The following is an 18,888-nucleotide window of genomic DNA, read 5'->3' on the forward strand; positions in this document are numbered from 1 at the left end:
CCCTGCCTCCGAATCAGCTGCCACGAGTCACCAGCACGAGGTGCAGCCCCGCACGCGGGCAGGGTGCTGCCATTTCCCACCGCTCACTGCTGGAATTTCAGGGAATGGAGCTGGCCCGGACGGCCCTGCCTCGGAGCAGCACCCATCACCGTGGATCAGCGAGGGCAGGGATGGCAGCGGGTGCTGCCCTGCCACCAACAAGCAACGACTCGTGGCCCAACCAGTGCCATGGCAAGAAGAGACACAGGGTGAGCAGGAAAAGCCTCTGTGCACCCTGAGACACAAAGCAGAGGCATCGCCGCAGTGCAGCTCAGCCCGTGCTCAGCACACGGCACGCGTCGGACGGGCAGCGATGCCCAGCGCAGCCCCGTGGCTCTGGCACCAAGCAGAGGGCTGCAGAGCGTGGGGAGGAGGTCATTGCAAGGCTGGCGCTGCAAGGAGACACGAGGACACGAGGGACAGCAGGGCACCTGTTACCAGTGGCACGTGATGGGCTGCTGGGAGCCCCATCCCTGAGCATCCGCGGTTGCTCCTGCGTCCTGCGCTCCAGCTGGGAGCATCCTTGCGGCTCAAAGCTGAGGTCAGCCACCCCCAGGCGCGGGCCGGTCCCTCCCGGCCACCCGCCGGCCCCGTGCGGCCGGCCTGGTGTCTGCCTGTCTGCCTGGTGGCCGTCCAGCCGCTGCCAGGCAGCCCACGCGTTTCTATTCCTGGACGCTTGTGCAAGACGCTCTTCCAGCCGTGGCCACACGAGCGTCGCCGCTTGCCCCACGGGCTGCGCCGGGAGCCAGGTTGCACCAGAGCCACCAGCCACTGGCGCGCGGGGCCGAGCGCTGCCTGCAACTCCCACGCTGGCGAGGGGAAAAAAGGGGCTTTTTCCAAGGGAAGAGCCAGGAGGAAACGAGTTGGGGAGCACTGAGCAAGGGGCAGTGCCTGGGCAAGGCCTGGGGAGCAGCCAGCGGGCAGCACGGGGAGAGCGGAGCCACCGCTGCTGCCAAACGCTCCCTCACACAGAACCTGGGCTTGGAAACGCATAAAGTTGTCCCTGCAGGGACAGCCGGCTGGGAGCCAGAGCAAACAAGCAGCAACCTCCATGGAGAAGCCCCGAGGAACCTGCCGGCGCAGGACCACGTCTCCTGCAGCCCCGATCGCCTAGTGCCACTTGCTCCTGCAGAGCAGGGCCTCATTCGCCCACTTCCACGGGGTCTTGTCATGTCCTGTGCCAGCTCCTGGCAAATCCCCAGGGATTGCACCACAGAGGCACCAAGACTGCCAGGTCTGTGCTCCAGCACCCCCGCGTCCCTGCTCTGCCAGCTCACACCTTCCCCTGACGCAATTTCCACCCGGGAATAGCTGATCTTTCTGGGCAGGGAAAGGGAAAAGGCAGCGCAGCTGAGCCAGGAACAGCCCTGCCTGTCCAGCCACTCCAAGCAACAGATCCAAGAGAAGGAAAGGAAGGTGGCCTCTCATAGGAGGAAAAAAAAAGCCTAATCTCAGATTAAGGCCTTGTCCATCATCACAGCCATCTTCATGGAGATAGGAGATAGCCCTGTATCAGTCCGGGCAGAGCACAGGTTACTCTTCTCCTGCCCAGACCCGTGGGCACTGCTATTAGAATAACTTGGCTGGTTGCTTTGGGTTGCAGGATCTGGGAAGGAAGAGGTGTTGGTCTGTGGTATCAGCATTAAAACCACCCACAGAAGAAAGGTCCAGGGCCGGGCAGCAGCGTCTCCCTGCCGCCAGGTCCAACAAGCTCCGAGCGTCGCGGCTGCAGGTTATCGCGGAGCAGATCTCCCAAACATCCTGGTTTAGGCACAGCCTGGGCTCTGCTGCTGAATCAAATCCAAGGGAGCCATGAGGCAGCGCTGCTCCTCATCTACATATGCAAAGCAGCCTCGTTAGAAAACACCGATAAAGAGATTAGGGATGGAAAAGCCAAGTCTATTTTAAGTTCTCTCTTGCAGGAGGTGCAGCAAGATTGGCGCCTTCCCCACGGCGCTGCCTTGGCGCCCACACGGCAGCCCCAGCACTCCCGGAGCCTGCGGATGCTCCGGCCAGCAGCGGCCGCGAGGACCAACCCCGCGGCGCCGTGAGATGGAGCGAGAAGCACCGCGTCCCTGGTGAGTGTCACCTCCCGGGGAGCAGCTCTGCCTAAACGGGGGCTGCTGCAGAGCCTCTGCCCAGGAGCGAATCCCCAGGCTCTAATCCCAGGGCTCTAATAGGAGTTAAAGGCAAATGCACTCCGGACTCAGAGGGCACTGCCAGCTGGAGCCAGGCACCTAAAGAGCGTTTCTGATGCACCCTGCAAGAGCGCACAAGGACACGGCGATGGAGGTGGGAAGGGGCTGGCTTTGAAAGCGGAACTTCATCCCGGGCCTTGCCATCTGCACGGCGGAGCTCGGGGACCTCCCCTGCTCGGCCACCGCCAGGCACGTGGCACGGAAAGGGGGGCAGCGCAGGAAGGAGGGCGCCCGCCCGCAGCCCCGCCAGGCAGCGGCGCGTGGCGCACGGGAGCTCAGCAGCTCCCTGCTCCGAGAGCCGGGGGAAAATCCCTCTGCAGGGAAACCCAGGTGCCTCCCTGCTCCTGGGGACACCCTTCCATCCACCGTCCTGCCCTGTGTCCACAGGGCACCAGGGCTGCAGCTCTCACCAGAGGCGCTTCTGCATCCAGCGGATCCCTGGGTGCTGCTCCACTCTGCCCGGAGCAGGAACCCCTGGCACTGCGGAGCCGATGCCGGGTTTTGCTCTCGCTCTTGCAGCTCTTCGCGGGCAGCTCCTCCACTAACACAGGGAAGTTACTCCAGTAACCAGCGTTTGCAGCTTGCATTTAAAAGCCATGAAGCCGGAACCACTCAGCTCAAAGGCTTTTAACCTCGTGATCTTCTATACATATTTGCTCTTTGTTTTTTTCCCTTTTAATAGACCAGTCTGACCCAGCACAACCCTCCCACCCCGGCAAGGGCAACCCGCATCCTGGCCCCGTTAGCAGCCAGCGCAGGCAGCAGTGCTGGGATTCCCAGGAAAGCGGCACCTTCGGCACCTCCCGAAACCCCATCGGGCCAGGGCAGATGGAGAGGGCCCAGAGGTCCCAAGCAGGGCTCGCTCACACAGACCGCGCTGCAATTTCGCTCTCTCCTAAGCGTGTAAAATCACCCACTTCAACTCTCTGTGTCCTTTACCCACCCAAAGGGGAACTGCCAGCAGTTCAGAACGAAACAAGTGTTTCTCCAGCAGTTGGAAATGCTATTAAGCTAGAATAAAGACTAAGTGAGGACACAGACTTTGCAGGTGAGCCATTCTGGAGCAAGAGCTCCTATGCAGGCACCGATTCCAAGACTCCTTCCTTGCTCCCAAGATGGGGAAACGGGTGCACGAGGAAGGAAGCAGCTTGACCATAAAACACTCCACGGGATCCTTCACCTTTCACACACTGCGATTACCCGCACAGAGAGATGCCTCGAGATACACTTAGGACTTTGCTCACTATTTTCTGCCCTCCTTTTGTTGGGACTTTGGGGGATTTTATGAGGAAAGGAGGAGGACTCAGCAGGGTCCAAGGTGACTGAGGACAGTGGGATGCCTCCAGCGCACCCCCGGAATTCCATGCTCGGGAGTGATCCCGAGCAGGACCAGCATTAACCGCCCTGCAAGGGCGCCGAGCGGCCTCCCGGCAGGAGAGCCAGACAGCTCCGCGAGCACGAGTTCCTAACAGCGCAGGAAAAATAAGGAGAAGTGAGAAACACCAAGCAGGACTGCTAATTCAACCAGCTGTGAGAAAAAAAAGGGATCCAGGCAATGGCCTCACGCGCCTTATGGTAACCCCATATTCTGCTTTTAAATGTCAGCATCTGCAGTGCTGTCCACGCGCAGGACTCTCCTATAGCACCCAGTGAAGAGCAGCGCTGACGTTATGGAAACACTTGGGATGATGCTGGGAAGAGCTCGGCACCACCGCAACCGTCTGACATTCCCGCAGCACCTCCTGCCACGGAGCAGCCGGCAGCCCCGTGCGGAGCACACGAGCCGGCCACGAGGCAAAGCCACCACAGTCACATCCAGGGGAGGAGGAAAAGGAGGCGAAGGCCACATTTAATCACAGCAGATACAAGTTGGCTTCCATGGTCCGGCCTGAAAGATGCAGCCCGGCGGGCTGGGACAGTCCGAGCTCCACGTATATGGAAGGACGGGGCAGGAGACCCCTCCGGAGAGGAAGTCCTGTGCCCAAAATACACCCTCCTGTCTGCCTGCTCAAGGACAGCGTTGCACAATCTCGAGTGTTTGGAAACACTCAGGAGCATCACCGAGATAAAAATAAAATACAGATACAGCATCTGACACAGCCGGCGCTCCCAGCGGGGACAGGGCTCCCACTCACCCACCCAGCCAAGCCGGCTGCTCCCTGCGGATTCACAGCCGGACCAGGGAAGCTGCAGAGCTGCCTGCACAGGCCAGCCCGGCATCTTACGGAGACAAACAAGGTCACTGGCCACACGCTTGGAAGTGCCACCTCCGGAGCGCTCAGGGATGCACGGGGAAGCCAGGCTCGTCTCCAGCTCTGGAGGCTAGCGCAATAAATCTAACCCCTGCTCAGCAATGCGTGTTTATGCATCGCAGTACTTGCTACCTGGGCAATGTGAAAATGCACAACGCCGCCTCGCAAAGAAACCGCCCCGAGCAACCAAGCAGCAACACCATTAATTGAAGGCAGCTGCAGAACCAGCTACAGAAAAGTGACACGCTCCCTGTCAGGACTGTGCCTGAACCAGGACCGAGCGCGTGGGCTGATGCAATAACAACTTCCAGGCCGCTGGAAGTAGGACAGCGCGACACGCGCCCGCTGCGGGCACCCTCCTGCCACCAGGCACCCGGGCGCTGGTGCGATGTCACCAACCTGCGCACGCGGGGCACCCGCCAGCCCGCGCGCTGCCACCGCAGCTGCCCCAGCACCCTCGGGAGGTCCCACGGTGTCACCTGAGCGAGCAGAGTGTCCCCGCGGTGGCCCGGGGCGCTCCCGGAGCAAGTGACCTTCACGCTGTGCCCCAGCTGTGGCCGGAGGCCCTGCTGGAGTGCGGGTTGTCACTGAGGGCTGCCCACGTGGGGCTGTCCCCTGGCTGGGCAGGCTGCTGGGTGCCCTTGGCGGTGGGATGAGGACAGCACGGGGCCTTGAGGTGTCCTTGGTGATGAGGATGAGTTGGATGGCCTTGCTGGCAGGACAGGGAGAGCACAGAGGGCTCAGGGATGCGACGGGATCAGCACAGGGGTCAGGATGGTGAGACAGGGTGAGCACAGGCGGCTGGGCTGGGCTCACAGATGAAATGTGGGGCAACACAGAGGGGGTGGCCTCAGAGCCGGGGCGGGCACAGCAGCGAGAGCCGGGGTGACCTCAATGATGGGACCGGCACCACAGCAAGAGCCGGGGTGACAGCAACGAGCCCCGGGGTGGCCTCAAGAGCCAGGGCGGGCACAGCAGCGAGAGCCGGGGTGACCTCAATGACGGGACCGGCACCACAGCGAGAGCCGGGGCGACCTCAGAGCCGGCCCGGGCAGCGCGCGGGGGCCGCGGGGCACCCACCTGCCGAGGCGGCCGCGTCCTCCGGGCCGGAGCTGCCGTCGCTGCCCGGCTCGGGCGGCGCGCGGGCCAGCGCCGCCTCCAGGTACCGCACCTTGAAGCGCTCCTCGGCCAGCGCGCGCTGCAGGCGGCGCAGGCGGCGGCGGCAGCGCCCCAGCTCGCGCTCCATGGCCCGCACCGAGCCCAGCGCCATGCGCGGCGCCGCCTCGCCCGGGAACTCGGCCTGCCAGTGCCGCGCGAAGTCGGCCCGCGCCTCGGCCTCGGCGGCCGCCATCCTCCTCCTCCTCCTCCTCCTCCCGCCGCCGGCCCCAACTTTCGCCGCCGCCGCCGCCGCCTTCCGCCCCCGCCCCGGGCGCTGACGTCGGCCCCCGGCGCCGCCCCGGGCCCGGCCCCGGCGGGGCGGGCAGCGCCGCTGCCACCGCCCCCGGCCCCGCTGCGGGGTCCCCGCGCGGCTCCGATGGACCCAGCGCGACCCCGCGGCTCCGGGATCCCCCCCCGCGCGCCCGCAGCCTGGTGGCACCGGCGCCCACCGGCAACCAACGGCCGTGGTGCGCGGAGCCGCCGCCGGCCCGTGTCACCCCCGTGCCCACACTGGGAGACACGCAAGGATGCCTGGTCCCGGCCGCCACGGGCTGCGAGTGGCCCAGCACCAGGCGCCCGGGAGGCTGCAGGGCACAGTCCAGTGCCCACAGGGCCAGCACAGGCTCCATGTGCTCCTGCCGCAGGACAGAGGCTCCCCAGCCCCAGCACCGACAACGTTTCCCACTGGGTCACACGAGGCTGTGGGGTCTGCACAGGATCGAGGGACCTTGGGGGACCCCACGACACAGGGCCGCACTGGGTGCCACTGGCGGCAGCAGAGGCTGCAGGAGCCTGTGGGCACCAGGGCCTCACAAGGCTCCTTCCCCATTCCCTCCTTCCCGGCTCCCTCCTTCCCGACTCCCTTGACGCCAGGGTGACTCACACCTCTCCTTTGTGCCACCCGGCCCTGCCCAGCAGGGACAAAGCAGCCAGTTATTTCCCCCCCGGGGCCCCAGCAGTGTGGCAACAGCCTCCTCCTGGTCCGACTGGCGGCTACCAGGAGGCTACCAGGATATGGGAGCTCCCAGCCTCGTCTGGCCTTGGCAGTGGGGTTGGGGGTGACGAGTCTGACTCCAGAGACTGGTGTTTGGGGTGTAGAACCAGCACTAAATGTGGGTGCCCAGGCAGGGATGGGAAGCGCCTGCATCCTGTGCACCCGCCCAGTGCAACGTCCCCAAGGGGCAAACCCCTCCGCAGAGGCTGCGAGGCGCCCGCGGAGCGGCCTGATTTATGCCTGGCGACGGATAATTGCGGCTCTCACCATCCGTCAGGCGGGCAGGCCCGGCCGAGCCCCCCAGGATGCTGCTGCCCCCCCGCCTCGGCACATAAATCTCTCGGGCGCGCAGCCATAAATCATCGGGAGCCGCTCCCAGGCTGACCCCCCTGGAATGGGCACGTCGGTAGGAAGCGCCCAGGACGAGGTGGGGACAGCCCGCGGGATGCACTAATTACAGGCAGCGGGTGGCATCCGCTGCCCGTGATTTATGGTCCCCTCCGCAGCAGCTCCAGGCGTCCCGAGTGCCTCCCGCGGAGACTCCACGCTGGGCACAGGCAGGAGGGGTGGCAGGTCCTGCCCTGTGCTGGCATCACCCGATCCTGCCCCACCAGCAACGCCCCCATGGCCACATCCATCCTATACAGATGGGTGTCCAGCAGCATTTCTGTAAGGGTGCCCAGAGTGGCACCACCCCCGTGTGTCCAACACCGAGTGCCGCCCGAGAGCCTTTTATCCCACGCGCAGCTCATGGGCTGGGGCAGGGGGAGCCTGACCCGCCGGGATGGGGAGAGCAGCCGTGGCAAGCGAGGGGAGCCCTCGCCAGCCTGTGCACCCTGCACCTCCTTCTGAAGCCCAGCTGCCTCGTCCCCGCTCCCCCAGGCCCCTGATTTATTGGGTTCCTGGAGCACAAGCTCCAACTTCAAAGCGTGACCAGAGGAGCAGGCTAATAGCCAAATCGCCTCTCGCTAATTGCGGCCATTGATCAAACTCTGTCTGGGGCAATCGGATAGGAAGGGGGATGTGAGTGGTGATGCATCCTGCCGGGAGCTGCTTCTTCCCTGCGAACCCCAACAATTTGTCAGCACAGCTCCTCCTGGGCTGTTTTCCAAGACGTTGCTCCTGGCACACGTGGGCTCAGGCAGCTCTGCCGTGGGGTCCGGCCAGCACGGGGACAGGAAGGCTCCGGGGGCAGGTAGCGCTCGAGCTCTTTTATCCGGCGCCGCTGCCGCTTCCTGCTCCGCAGGGCAGAGGCGTTCCGAGCCCCGCATTCCTGCCCGCCTGGGCCGGGGGGGCCCATCCTGGCCTGCGGCTGCCGATGCTCCCAGTCCCGCGCAGGCTCTGGCTCCTCGTCCCCAAGCTCATGCGGTGATGCCGACCCCATCCCAGAGGAGCTGGGGGGAGGCTGGGGAGCTGCATCCTCTGGGGTGGCCCCATTTTGGTCCCTGTGGCTGGGAGCCGCTTGGCCTCCCTCTTGCTCCCAGCGCACACGGCTCTCTGCTGCTTCCCCCAGCAGTCTCCTCCCTCCGTGCCTCAGTTTCCCGGCTAGAAACAGAGATAACATTGCAGAGGCCAACACTAGTGACCTGCAGGGACAGGGCCCTGCCCAGAGCTCTTGTGGGGTGAATCGCCAGCGAGCGCAGCGCGTCGGAGAGGCCGCGCACCTGGGGGCAGGTACGAGGGGTCGGGCCGGGCCCACGTGACGCCGGGGTTTAGAGGGGCCGCGGCGCCCGGGGGAGGGTCTCGCGGCGGCAGCGGCGGCGGCGGCAGCACCTCTCCCGTCCCCATCCCCGTCCCCGTCCCGCTGCAGCCATGGCCGGAGCAGCCGCAGGGAAGGGCCCCGCGCAGCCCCGGGAGCCCCGCGGCCCCGCAGAGCACCCGGCCGGGGGGGCTGCGGCCCATGCAGGCCTGCGCGCCCCCCCGGGGGAGGCCAAGGCGAGGAAGAGGAGCAGAGCGGTGCGCTCCAAGGCCCGCAGGATGGCTGCCAACGTCCGGGAGCGCAAGAGGATCCTGGACTACAACGAAGCCTTCAACGCCCTGCGCCTGGCCCTGCGGCACGACCTGGGCGGGAAGCGCCTCTCCAAAATCGCCACGCTCCGGAGAGCCATCCACAGGATCGCGGCGCTGTCCACGTCCCTGCGCGGCGCCGCGTGCTGCTGGCCCTGCGCCCACGCCGAGTGCTGCGGGGGGCCGGAGCAGGGCACCAAGTGCTTCCCCCCAAGCCCTGCACCTGCCACCGGCTCTGCCCCTCCAGCTGCGCTCCCGCACCACGAGGAGAGTCGCTCCTGCCCTGCCTATTGCTCCGGCGGGAGCCTCCAGCCTGGCCTCGCACAGAAGCACCCGGGCAGCCTCCGAGCCCCCCTGGCTGCCCCCTGGCCCTGGCAGCCGGGGTATTTGCAGCGCGCGGGTCACCAGCAGCGCCTCCCCATCCACTGACCTGCGGGGCCGGGGGCAGAGACCATGCAGGGAAGGTAACGCAGCTGCCCCGGGAGCGGGTGAGCGGGACGGGACTCTGGCCTGGGCAGGATGCCAGGAGCGAGGGATGCTCCGACCAGGACCCTGGGCAGCCCTGGCTCTCTTCTCTGTGGGAAGCCCCAGCGCCGGGGGAAGTGGGCAGCACCACTTCAGCCCTAGAAGACGCTCCAGCCCTGCGTTTCTTTGCTGTGAGGTTGCATTGCTGCAGTTTGTCAGAGTTATTTATTCTCTCTTGCTTGCTTTGTAAGAAAACATGACTTGAAACCCAGCAGCAGGGCACTGACTCCTCATGTATGAAGGGGACAGATGGTCCATGCAGGTCCAGCCAGGGTCACCCGGGCTGGCTGGTAACTCCAGCTGAGGAATTCGGGAAGCAGGAGCTGGGGAAGGTGGACACGGTTGTGCTTTAGCTCAGCCCTTCGGCACACGTGCCTGTGTCCAGGGTGGATTCACAAGGCTGACACGGGAGCAGGGAATGGGAGTGGGTGTCTGCGCTCACAAAAGCCCCGGCTCCTCCTGGGCGCTGCACGGGGGCTAACGCGCTCTGGGTGCTCCAAACGGCCACGACGATGGATGGGGGCATTTTGGAGCACCCATCCCTGAGCCAGGGCAGGATTAACACCGGGCTCATCCCTCCCGGCACCCCATGGCCAGGCTGGATGCAAGCGGCTCAGCCGTGAGCGTTTCGGGGTATTGGGCTCCCACCCACGGGCAGGTTTTAGCTCTGGCCCTGCCCAGGTCCGGCGCACGCAGGTTTTCCCTGAAATAGCTGACCCAGCCCTCGGCTCCCGTGTGCCCATCCCGAGCCAGGTCCTGGCGGGAAGCAGCTTCTTGCAGCCCGGGAGGGGATGGGAAGCTGGGATTGGATCCCAGCCATGGAAAGCTCGGAGCAGCCAGGAGAGAGAGCTCTTTGCTCAGCTAAGGAGGCTGCTCGAAGCGCTGACAGCCGAGAGATCTTGGCTTTAATCTGCAACAGCTGTTCCCTTTTCCAGGCGAGGGCCTGCGGCTATGGCTGCTGAGGAATCCTGCTGCTCCGCGCAGCGTCCGCGCTCCGGCCGCGCTGCGGGGCCCCCGCGCCTGGCTCGTTCCCAGCCCCGCGCGTGTCCCCGGGAGGCTGAGCCGGGGGTGCCGCGGCTCCGAGGAGCCTGGAGCGAGACGCAAACGTATCCCCGGCCCGTCCCGCACAGAGCCCTGTGCAGGATTTAGCCCCAGTGCTGGGGGGAATCAAAGCAGAGCAGAAGGAAACTGGTGGCCAAGGCGGCTGGGAGGAGGGGGGATTCCCCAGAGGATGCCGCAGGATCCCGACAGAGCCGCTCGCCGCTCCCAGGCTCCCGTTAGGACCCCCCGCTCCCGCTGCTCCACAGGGGCTGCAGGAGGGAGAGCGGCCGGCCAAGGCGCCCCGCTCCCCCGCAGCGCCGTGGGGAGCTGGAAGGCCCAGGGGCTGCAGGGCCGGGCGCCGCGGGTCCCTGGGCACACGACGCTCCCCGCCTGGGAGATCCCTGCCGCACCCGGGAGGAATCGCTTGGAATGGAGGCACGATACGGAGCGTCGGAAAACACCCGTGTCTGCGGGCGCGGCGGCTCTCACAACCCTCCCTCCCGTGGCCACCCCGCCCGGTCCCGAGGATGAGGATGCTGCCATTTCCTTCGCAGACCGTAACGTGCCCCTGCAGCCGCCGCTTCCCCCCGCGGATCCGCGCACACGGGGTCGGACCGTTCGTCCCCGGCGCACCGCGGGCTCCGCGTGCCGGGGCTCTCCACGCACACCCCACCCGCGGGTTTCCCCGCGCCCCCCCACGCTGCTCGGGCACAACCGCAGCCCCGCGCCGCGCGTGGGGGGGCCCTCGCACCCTGCCCCCCCGCCCTGCGCAAAAGCCTCCAGCGGGGGCGGCCGGGGGCAGCGGGCGCCCCCCCCCCGGCCCGGGGACCCCCCCGTGCAAAGCGGGGCGGGACGGGGGGGCGGAGGCGGGAGGGGCGGCGCTGGGCGGGGGGGACCCCGCGGGTTTCCCCGCTCCCTCCCGGCGCATCCCGGTAGCGGAGGCGGCGCCGCCCGCAGCGGCGCGGGGGGGGGGGTGGGAAGCGGGGACCCCCGGGGGCGGCTCCCGCCCCGGGGCCGCGCCGCGTGGCCCCGCCCCCGGCTCGGCGTCCCGCGGGGCGGCGGGCGGGCGCGCAGAGCGGCGGAGCGGCGCGGAGCGGAGCGGCGCCCGCGCGGGCCATGGCGAGCGGCGACGGCGCGGCCGGGGGCGCGGGCTCGGGCTCCGCGCTGCCCGCCCGCGCCCTCGAGACCGAGAAGCTGCTGGCGGCGCCCGAGGGCCGCGACGAGAAGGGCCTGCGCGGCTCCAAGTCCTTCTCGGCCGCGCTGCAAGCCGAGGCGGAGCGCAACGGGCACGGGCTCACCTACAAGTCGGTGTCCGTGGGGCACCTGGAGGCGGCCCCGCTGTCGCCGTCGCGGCTCAGCCTGGGCCGAGCCTCCTCCACGGCCACGAGCACGGCGGCGCCGGAGCAGGGCCGCCCCAGGGACTACCTGGTGCTCGCCATCTTCTCCTGCTTCTGCCCCGTCTGGCCCATCAACATCGTGGCCCTCGTCTTCTCCATCATGGTGAGTTGCGGCTCCGCCCGGGCTCGCTCCGCCGCCCCTCGACGGCGCGGGGGCGGCAGCGGGCGCTGTCCGCGGTGCTGCGCCCGCCCGGGAGCACCGGGGAGCGGCGGGGACCAGGGGACACGGCGGGGGCCGCCCAGCACCGGCGACACCGGGGACCGCGGCGGGGCCCGGGGGTTGCGGCAGGGCCGGGGGGCAGCTCCGGCTCGGAGGCTCCGCTCCCGCGGGACGCGGCGCTCGGAAGCGCTTCCCGGGCCGGTCCAGACAGCCCCTCCGGTACCGGGAGGATCCGTAGCCGGGACCGGGCACCGGGATGGGGGTGGGAGCCGGGTCGGGACCCGCTGCCCCCTCCCCGCCGCCGCCCCGGGAAGGGGGGGACGAGGCCAAGCCAGGACGAGCCCCCCGCTCCAGCAGCGACCGCCCCTGCAGCGCCGGGAGCCCCCGCCTGGCTCCGAGCTCCCTCCCGTTCCCAGACACTTCAAAGGATCTGGCTGCACTGGCGGCTTTTTTTAGCTGCCCTAAAGCAGCATTTTTCTGCTTAAAAATCTGCCCTACATCTCGGCAAACACCAACGTCAGAGCCGGGGTGGGGGGACCCAAGCAGCTCCCACCCCACTCCCGTCCAGGTGGCTCCCAGAGCTCCCAGCACCTTCCCCCTGCCCTGCTGCTCTCCATGCCCCAGGTCCCTTTGGATGTCCCGGATTTGCCACTGAGGCAAAATCTCCCCTTTGAAAAGCAGCTCTGGGAAAGCCATTGCACAGACAGAGGCCCAGGGGGACGTGGTGCCAGCAGCTGCCCAAAGCTGGGGACAACCTGGAGGGTTGGGAGCACCCACAGGTGCTACCAAACATCCTGTAGAGACAGGTTTCCATTTTGAGGAGCAGGCGGCTCCTGTGGGGCCCGGTTGTGCAGCGGGGTCTGTTCTGACCCGGCCGTGTCTGCCAGTCACCGGGACGCAGGGGAGCGCGGACGGGCACGGCCTCTCCGCGGAAGGCGCAGGGATTTCTCCAGCCGCGTGGGTCCTCGTGCAGCGCAGGTGCTCACAGGCTCCTCTGCGGGCGCTGGGGAGGCCGTGTAGCTTTTCAAGCGCCCACACGAGCCCCACGCAGGGGAAAAGAGCAGGAGGCAGCGGCCAGGGCCAGGCTGCGACACGCGGACGGCTGCTTGACGCGCTACCCAGGGTGGGAGGCAGCACCAAGGCCAAGGAGCCCCGGCTTCGCCACTGGCCTCCGTGCGTGGGGAGCTCGAAGCCCATCCGGAGCTGCTGCTCCCGCGGAGCCGGGAGTGACGGGGCCTCCCGCGCGCAGGGTGCAGCCCAACCAGCCGCTTCCCAAGCCCTGCGTTAGGAGCAGGGCTCGTCCCCGGCTCTCTGCGGGGACGCTCAGGCTGTCACTGCGGTTTCCCTCTGCCTGTGCCCAGGGCCACCCCACGGCCCGGCACCATCTGCCGCCCGCGGGCTCCCGCACGGCTCCAGGACGAGCCGCGATCCTGGCTCCGCGCGGACCAGGGGGAGCCAGGAAACGTTGTCTGACTAATTCCTCCTGCAGATGGGAATGGCTTCTGGGGCGTTTGCTGCTGTTTCACCCGGGAAAGGAGGCCGGCACCGTCGCTGGCACCAGGGCAGAGCCTCCGGGAAGCCCTGGGCCTCGCTCGCAGCCAGGGTGGGGAGGCGCTTCTGCAATGTGCTGACTTCCCTTTAGCTCAGCCATTGTATTTTTCTTCCCTAAGTCAATGCTTTTTGCACATGAAAGCTTTTCTGGGCAATAAGCAGCAAGCGGAGAGGAAAGCAAATGAATGCTTTTGGAGGGAGAGTCTCATAAATCATCTTTCAAAAGCTGCCAGAGATAGAAATATCTGCTGTAGAGCCCATCCTTTCCCCACTTACACTGGTCCTGAGGATAGGAGGCACCTGGGGCTGCTCTGCTGACCCTTTTGAGGGGCCAGGATAGCACCTCCTGCCCTGCTGCACAAGCGGGATTGGGTTCCTGGTGGCTGCAAGCGCTGGAGAAAGAGCATAAAGCAAAACCATGTGCAGTTCTGTACAGCATTTGGTGTCCCAAATAAGTACTGTCATTAGGGAAAGATGTAGGAGAAGCCCAACTTCCTTACTCATTTTAAATTATATATCCATGTAGCTGAGCACGATGTTGACTTGTACTTCTCTTGGAGTGTTTTCTCCAAGAAAATGGAAACCTTAGGAATTTATGATTTAGTCAGGATAAACGGCGGAAGGCAGCAGAGCACATCGGAATCCGGCTGCTAAATTGTGACAGGTTACAGGGAGGAGGCTGTGACGATTCGTCTGCTCTGGCCCTGGGACGAGCACAAGAACCGCTTGTCTTAATTTGCAACCAGGAGACTTTGCTCAACTCTTAGGTTAACCTGCTGGAGAGCAACCTGAGCAGAAAAGAGTTTGAGAACAGACTGTATTAACAGTCTGGATCATCTTGGATCATCTGTGCACACCTGACTCCATGGACACTGATGGGAACCGTGTCCCTTCCAGCCCTACTCTCAGGGATTTCTAATATCCCACTGCCGCCTTAGTTCCTTGCTGCATACACTGACATGCTCCCCCTTAGCCCAGGAGCAGTTTTTAAGATATTCTGCCTCCGCAATCCTGATTAATAAACAAAACAATCATGTTTTTAATGTAGAAGGCAAAATACGGGATTACTGATACTAGACAGCTATAATCAAACCGTTCCACTCCAATGAATAATATATGTACAGTAACAAATGCTCGCTAAATACTCCATGCAAATGCTTATGTATTTTTCATAATTGTTCAGGATAATGAGCAGTAAACAGTTCCAGAAGCTGTGGTGATAAATACGTCAAATTCGTTAGCCCATGTATTTTCCCAAGAAGAAAGCTAAAGCTGAGAGTATGTTTAACCACAATCTAACCCACACCCTGCAAAAATATTACGCTTCTGCTAGGAAAACGTGAGCCCACAGAAAACTGAAATCTTAGGAATTTCGCAAGCAGCGGAGGGATGATCCCGTCAATCCCTGCATCCCTACGGCATGTGCCTGCTCCCCCTCGCTCCCTGGGAGGCTGCATTTTGTCACCTCCTGCTCTGCAATGACAAGAGGCTCTTGGTGCAGCATGAGCAGGACGAGGCCCTGGGCGCTGCCCCGGCCTCCATTCCTTCAAGCATGTGAAAGGGACCCTTCAGAGTTGCTGTTCCCGAGCTCTACACACGCTGAAGGGCGAGTGGGATTGTTTCCATACACTCCACCTTGAATTCCTTTTCATGAGCGTATTATTTTTTTCCCAGGAATTTCCCTAGTTTTCTTATTAAAAGCCCGTCCCCAAACTGACTCCCCTCCCGCTCTAGGACTATCTCTAAAGGGCAGCTCCACACTAACAGTTTCAAGGTGGTTAAAATCTCTACGGAACTGACACCCTAAGGAGGTTGAGGGGTGTTTTGCCAGACTCCAAGGCCAAGGTGACATCCCGGGAGCTGAGCATCCTTGTCCTCGCCGTGGTTTCCCTTGGCCTGGGCTGCTTCTCTCCCCTCTCCCTTGGCTCCTGGCCTTCCCAAACACATGAAAACTTTACCAATGGGTCTTAAAACTCCCTATGCAATTTCTCGCCTTCCAAAAACCCTTTCTGCTTGCTTTTGTCTGAGGCAGAAGGAATTTGGGAAGACGGCTGCCCCGCAGGGAAAGCCGTGCTGGGCACATCCTGCCTGGCTCATCCCGAGAAGGGAGCTGGGGTTTTGCTGATGGAGATGCTCCAGCCTCTCCATCGCTCGCGCCATGAATGCTGACGCACCGTGAGTAATTTAACCATAATAACCTCGCTGTCGTGCTGCTCAACTGCCCTTCTGCTAAGTGCTAGGTCCTCGTGCAGCCAAATGCAGGAAGGCTGGCGCGCTCGCCGCTGCAGGCTGAGAGCAGTAATGCTTCTCCTCACCAGGAACTTTGGGTTTCGGTATTTTTCACTTGGGAAACGAATGACCGTCGATTACAAGAGCAAAAAAATAAGATCATTGCTTATTTAATCACTTACTCTGAAGTCTTATGATGCATCTAAGTGTACTTGTGTATGCTTTTTCTGATGAGCCATGTGCTTGGTCCTCAGGTTGCTGTGTGTGCTTGGCACAGGTAGAGTCCTCTCTCGGTAGCTGGCGGGTGGTTTTGCTGGCACGGGGCAGATGAAGAGCTGCTAGCGAGGCAGGAGCAGTCAGGGTGCAGTAGCACCCAGCTGCTCGGTCAGACACCAGGAAAGGTCTTGGAGAACCCACTGCGAGCTATGGAAGGACAAGTGCAGCTGTAGTGGGCAGACCACCATCCGGCACCAGAAAATCCCCCATATCTCGGTCTGGAGAAGGCTCCTGGATGGCCTTGACAAAGCTGTGGGGCAGTGGAAAGCAAAGGGGTCTTTGTGGGGCTGCTCGAGGGGAGGTCCAGGTTACCTTCCCTGGTCGCTGCAGGTTGCCTCTCCTTCCCCAAAACACGGATCACTGCAATTGGTCCCACTAGGAGGCTGCAGCCTTCGGGCTCCAGTTGCAAGTGCCCACAAACACAAGGGTGAGGCTGGTTCCACGCGAGCCCCAGCACTCGGGAATCCCCCCAAGGACCCTACATATTTACAGCTACTTCCCAGCACCCTCCCCCTGCCCCTTCCTCCTACCTGCCGCAGCTGGGGAGTCCCCTGCTCAGGACAGGAATGTTTCTATGGACTGCGGGAAGGAAGCAACAGAGCAGCAGGAAAAGGCAGGGAAACCAGAGCAGTTCAGTTGGCAGGACCACACGGGTAATCACGGACCTGGGCTTGTGAATGGGAGATTTGGGACATTCTGCGGGAGCCGAGCGCTGACGCAGACCCGGGTGCTCATGCAGCAGCTCTTGTTTTTGGGACTCCAACCGAAGCATCGCGAGGGAGCCGTGGGTGCCCTCAGAGCCTCTTTCTGTGCTTGTGTCTCTGCCAGTCGAGGAACAGCGGGCAGCAGGGGGACTTGGACGGAGCCCGGCGCCTCGGCCGCATGGCCAGGCTGCTCAGCATCGTCTCCATCATCCTGGGGACCATCATCATCGTGCTCTACGTGTCACTCAGCGTCAGAGGTAACTCCTGCTCTTGTCCCCAGCCTGGCTAGGGCAGGGACTCCACGCGGCCTCGAGCGCACTGTCCTAAGGGACACTAGCCCAGGTGACACCTCATCCCTGGGGACTGGAGGGTCAGGGCACTAAACACGACCCCAGCCAGCGTTTCCAGCCCCTACCTGCACACGTGCACAAGAAGCTCCTTGGAGAACAGGTTCCTTGTAGCAGTAGTTGACACTATTCAAACGGAAAGTCCTTCCTGTGGGGACCCATAACATGACAGTGACAAGACTGAATCTCCCAGGTGAGCGTTAGTTGGGCTGGGGCTGCAGGGCTTACCCTGGTGGAGGGTTTAGCAGGACGGTAGCGGGGTGAAGGAGGAGCGATTCCACACACAGATCAATGTGCCTACAACTGCAGTCCCCGAATGGTGGCAGAGACTCCCCAAACGAGTCCACCCGCCAAAAGCAGCATTGCTGCTCAGCAAGCAGGAGCACCTCAGGTCTAGCACACCTGAACACCCACAGCCCAAACCAAGAGCATTAGGGAAATACTTACGACCATTGGAAGCTGCCCTAAGACTCTCTTTGCTTTACAGGTTCCTAGAAGACATTTCAGCATGCAAATACCTCGAGGAGGAGGAAGACAACTTTCCTTTTGGGGTTTTTACTTTCAGCCTTGCAACAAAACTTGCCACAGAATAGGTGGACAGCCCTGGGAAAAGTCTGCTCTGGAGCGCCATCCGAAGAAACGCATGCATCTACTTCACAACCTCTTGGAAGACGAATCTGTACAAAACTAAAGGTTTGGATAATAAATCACAACGAGCAATGGGAAAGAATATCAGATCCCGAGCGGAGCGGAGAAGGGGGAAATCCACTACCTCATTCCCCTCCAGCAAAACTCACGGAGCGGGGAGACAACTATCGGTAAAATGCAAGAGGAGAGAATTTCAAGAACGAAGCTTATTTTAAAGAAAATTTAAGGACAGAACAGGACACTTTGAGGAGTCCTCCTAGGAACTTTGACACAAGCGACTGTATTTTGGAAGGGGTTGCTGGTTTTTAAATTGTCAAATTCTCTGTCTCTACAAAAAAAGCTCAAACTGCCATCAGGAGATGAAATCTGTTCCACAGAGGAGGAGGGAGAGCAGAACTGCAGAAGAAACACAGCTCTGCTCCGATCACGCAGCTATAAAAGCTGGAGGATGTGGTGGGTGTTTTTTTTTATTTTTAATGAAAAAAAAAAGAAAAAAAGACACAATGACCATTTGCATGCCTTTGGGAACGTTCTCCGTGCCCGTTTGGACAAGCTCTTTCATCACCTACAGCGTATCTCAGAGCTGGGAGGGCAGGATGCTGCTGCATGAAAACGCCAGGCTCCTCCTCACCCAGATCCCATGTTGGGGTTTTTAGTGGAAGGGAAAATGTTTTCTCTGTGAAACCACAGTTCTTTTTCTCTGTGCACCCAAAGGGAGGTTGATACTCGTGGCGCGGAGCGGAGGGCCTGGTTGATCCGTGGCAGCGGTAGCAAGGCACAGAGAGCCCGTTCTATCCACTTGAGCATTTATGGCATGTCATGTCCCAAGCTAAAGCGGGACCCAGACTCCATCCCTGGCACTGCTGATCCCCCCTGACCCTTCTGGGCTTCAGCTCAGGGATGACCAGGGGGATTTTCAGGGGCACAGAGGAGTTTAAAACCCCTGCTCTCCTCTTCCGCATCCCTGAATATCTCCAGCATCCCAGGAGCTGCCTGGGATCAATTCCATGGATATTTTAAAATGTTTTATATTTTAAAAAATATAGAGACTTTGCTCTTCCAGACCTGCCTACCTGCACACTCCTGCCCACCATAGTCTTCCTCAGCACACGGCTCCCTGGGATGTTTTCCACAGATTTAGCTCCCCAGCCTTGTCCCACGTCACACCATCTCTCATCCCGCTCTTCCCGCGAGTCACCCTGGGCACGGTGCTGTATTCGGCCATCCAGACTATGCAAAGTTTCATTGCCATTTTAGTTTGGTTTTGTTGTTAATTCGGGCTTTGCAGATGGCCTCTGGTTATAGCCACGAGCTCCATATTAGCTGAAAATCTCTGCTTTACGAAAGCTTTGCAGACACGGT

At 62.5% G+C, this 18,888-nt stretch overlaps 2 protein-coding genes across 2 annotated transcripts; both read left to right on the forward strand.

The window, feature by feature from the left end:
• The first annotated feature begins 8,453 nt into the window (after nt 1-8,453).
• On the forward strand, nt 8,454-9,077 carry BHLHA9 (basic helix-loop-helix family member a9). The gene has a single exon (XM_088533115.1). It carries the CDS (start codon nt 8,454-8,456, stop codon nt 9,075-9,077), a length of 624 nt encoding a protein of 207 aa, XP_088389241.1.
• A 2,238-nt stretch (nt 9,078-11,315) lies between these two features.
• TRARG1 (trafficking regulator of GLUT4 (SLC2A4) 1) lies at nt 11,316-17,543 on the forward strand. Its single transcript, XM_088533097.1, has 3 exons — nt 11,316-11,714; nt 16,656-16,788; nt 17,366-17,543. The coding sequence occupies exons 1-3, from the start codon at nt 11,331-11,333 to the stop codon at nt 17,371-17,373; spliced, it is 525 nt and encodes a 174-aa protein (XP_088389223.1). The 5' UTR covers nt 11,316-11,330; the 3' UTR covers nt 17,374-17,543.
• The last annotated feature ends 1,345 nt before the right edge of the window (nt 17,544-18,888 follow it).

The sequence above is a fragment of the Tinamus guttatus genome, unplaced genomic scaffold, assembly GCF_059628265.1.
Source record: "Tinamus guttatus ecotype Peru unplaced genomic scaffold, ASM5962826v1 Tinamus_guttatus_pri_ptg000480l, whole genome shotgun sequence".
In the NCBI taxonomy this organism is placed as follows: Eukaryota; Metazoa; Chordata; class Aves; order Tinamiformes; family Tinamidae; genus Tinamus; species Tinamus guttatus.

Coding starts and splice junctions, on each gene's coding strand:
- BHLHA9 (XM_088533115.1), top strand. CDS start 8,454: ATGGCCGGAGCAGCCGCAGGGAAGGGCCCCGCGCAGCCCCGGGAGCCC.
- TRARG1 (XM_088533097.1), top strand. CDS start 11,331: ATGGCGAGCGGCGACGGCGCGGCCGGGGGCGCGGGCTCGGGCTCCGCG. Junction 11,715..16,655: donor CCCTCGTCTTCTCCATCATG/GTGAGTTGCGGC, acceptor TGTCTCTGCCAG/TCGAGGAACAGCGGGCAGCA.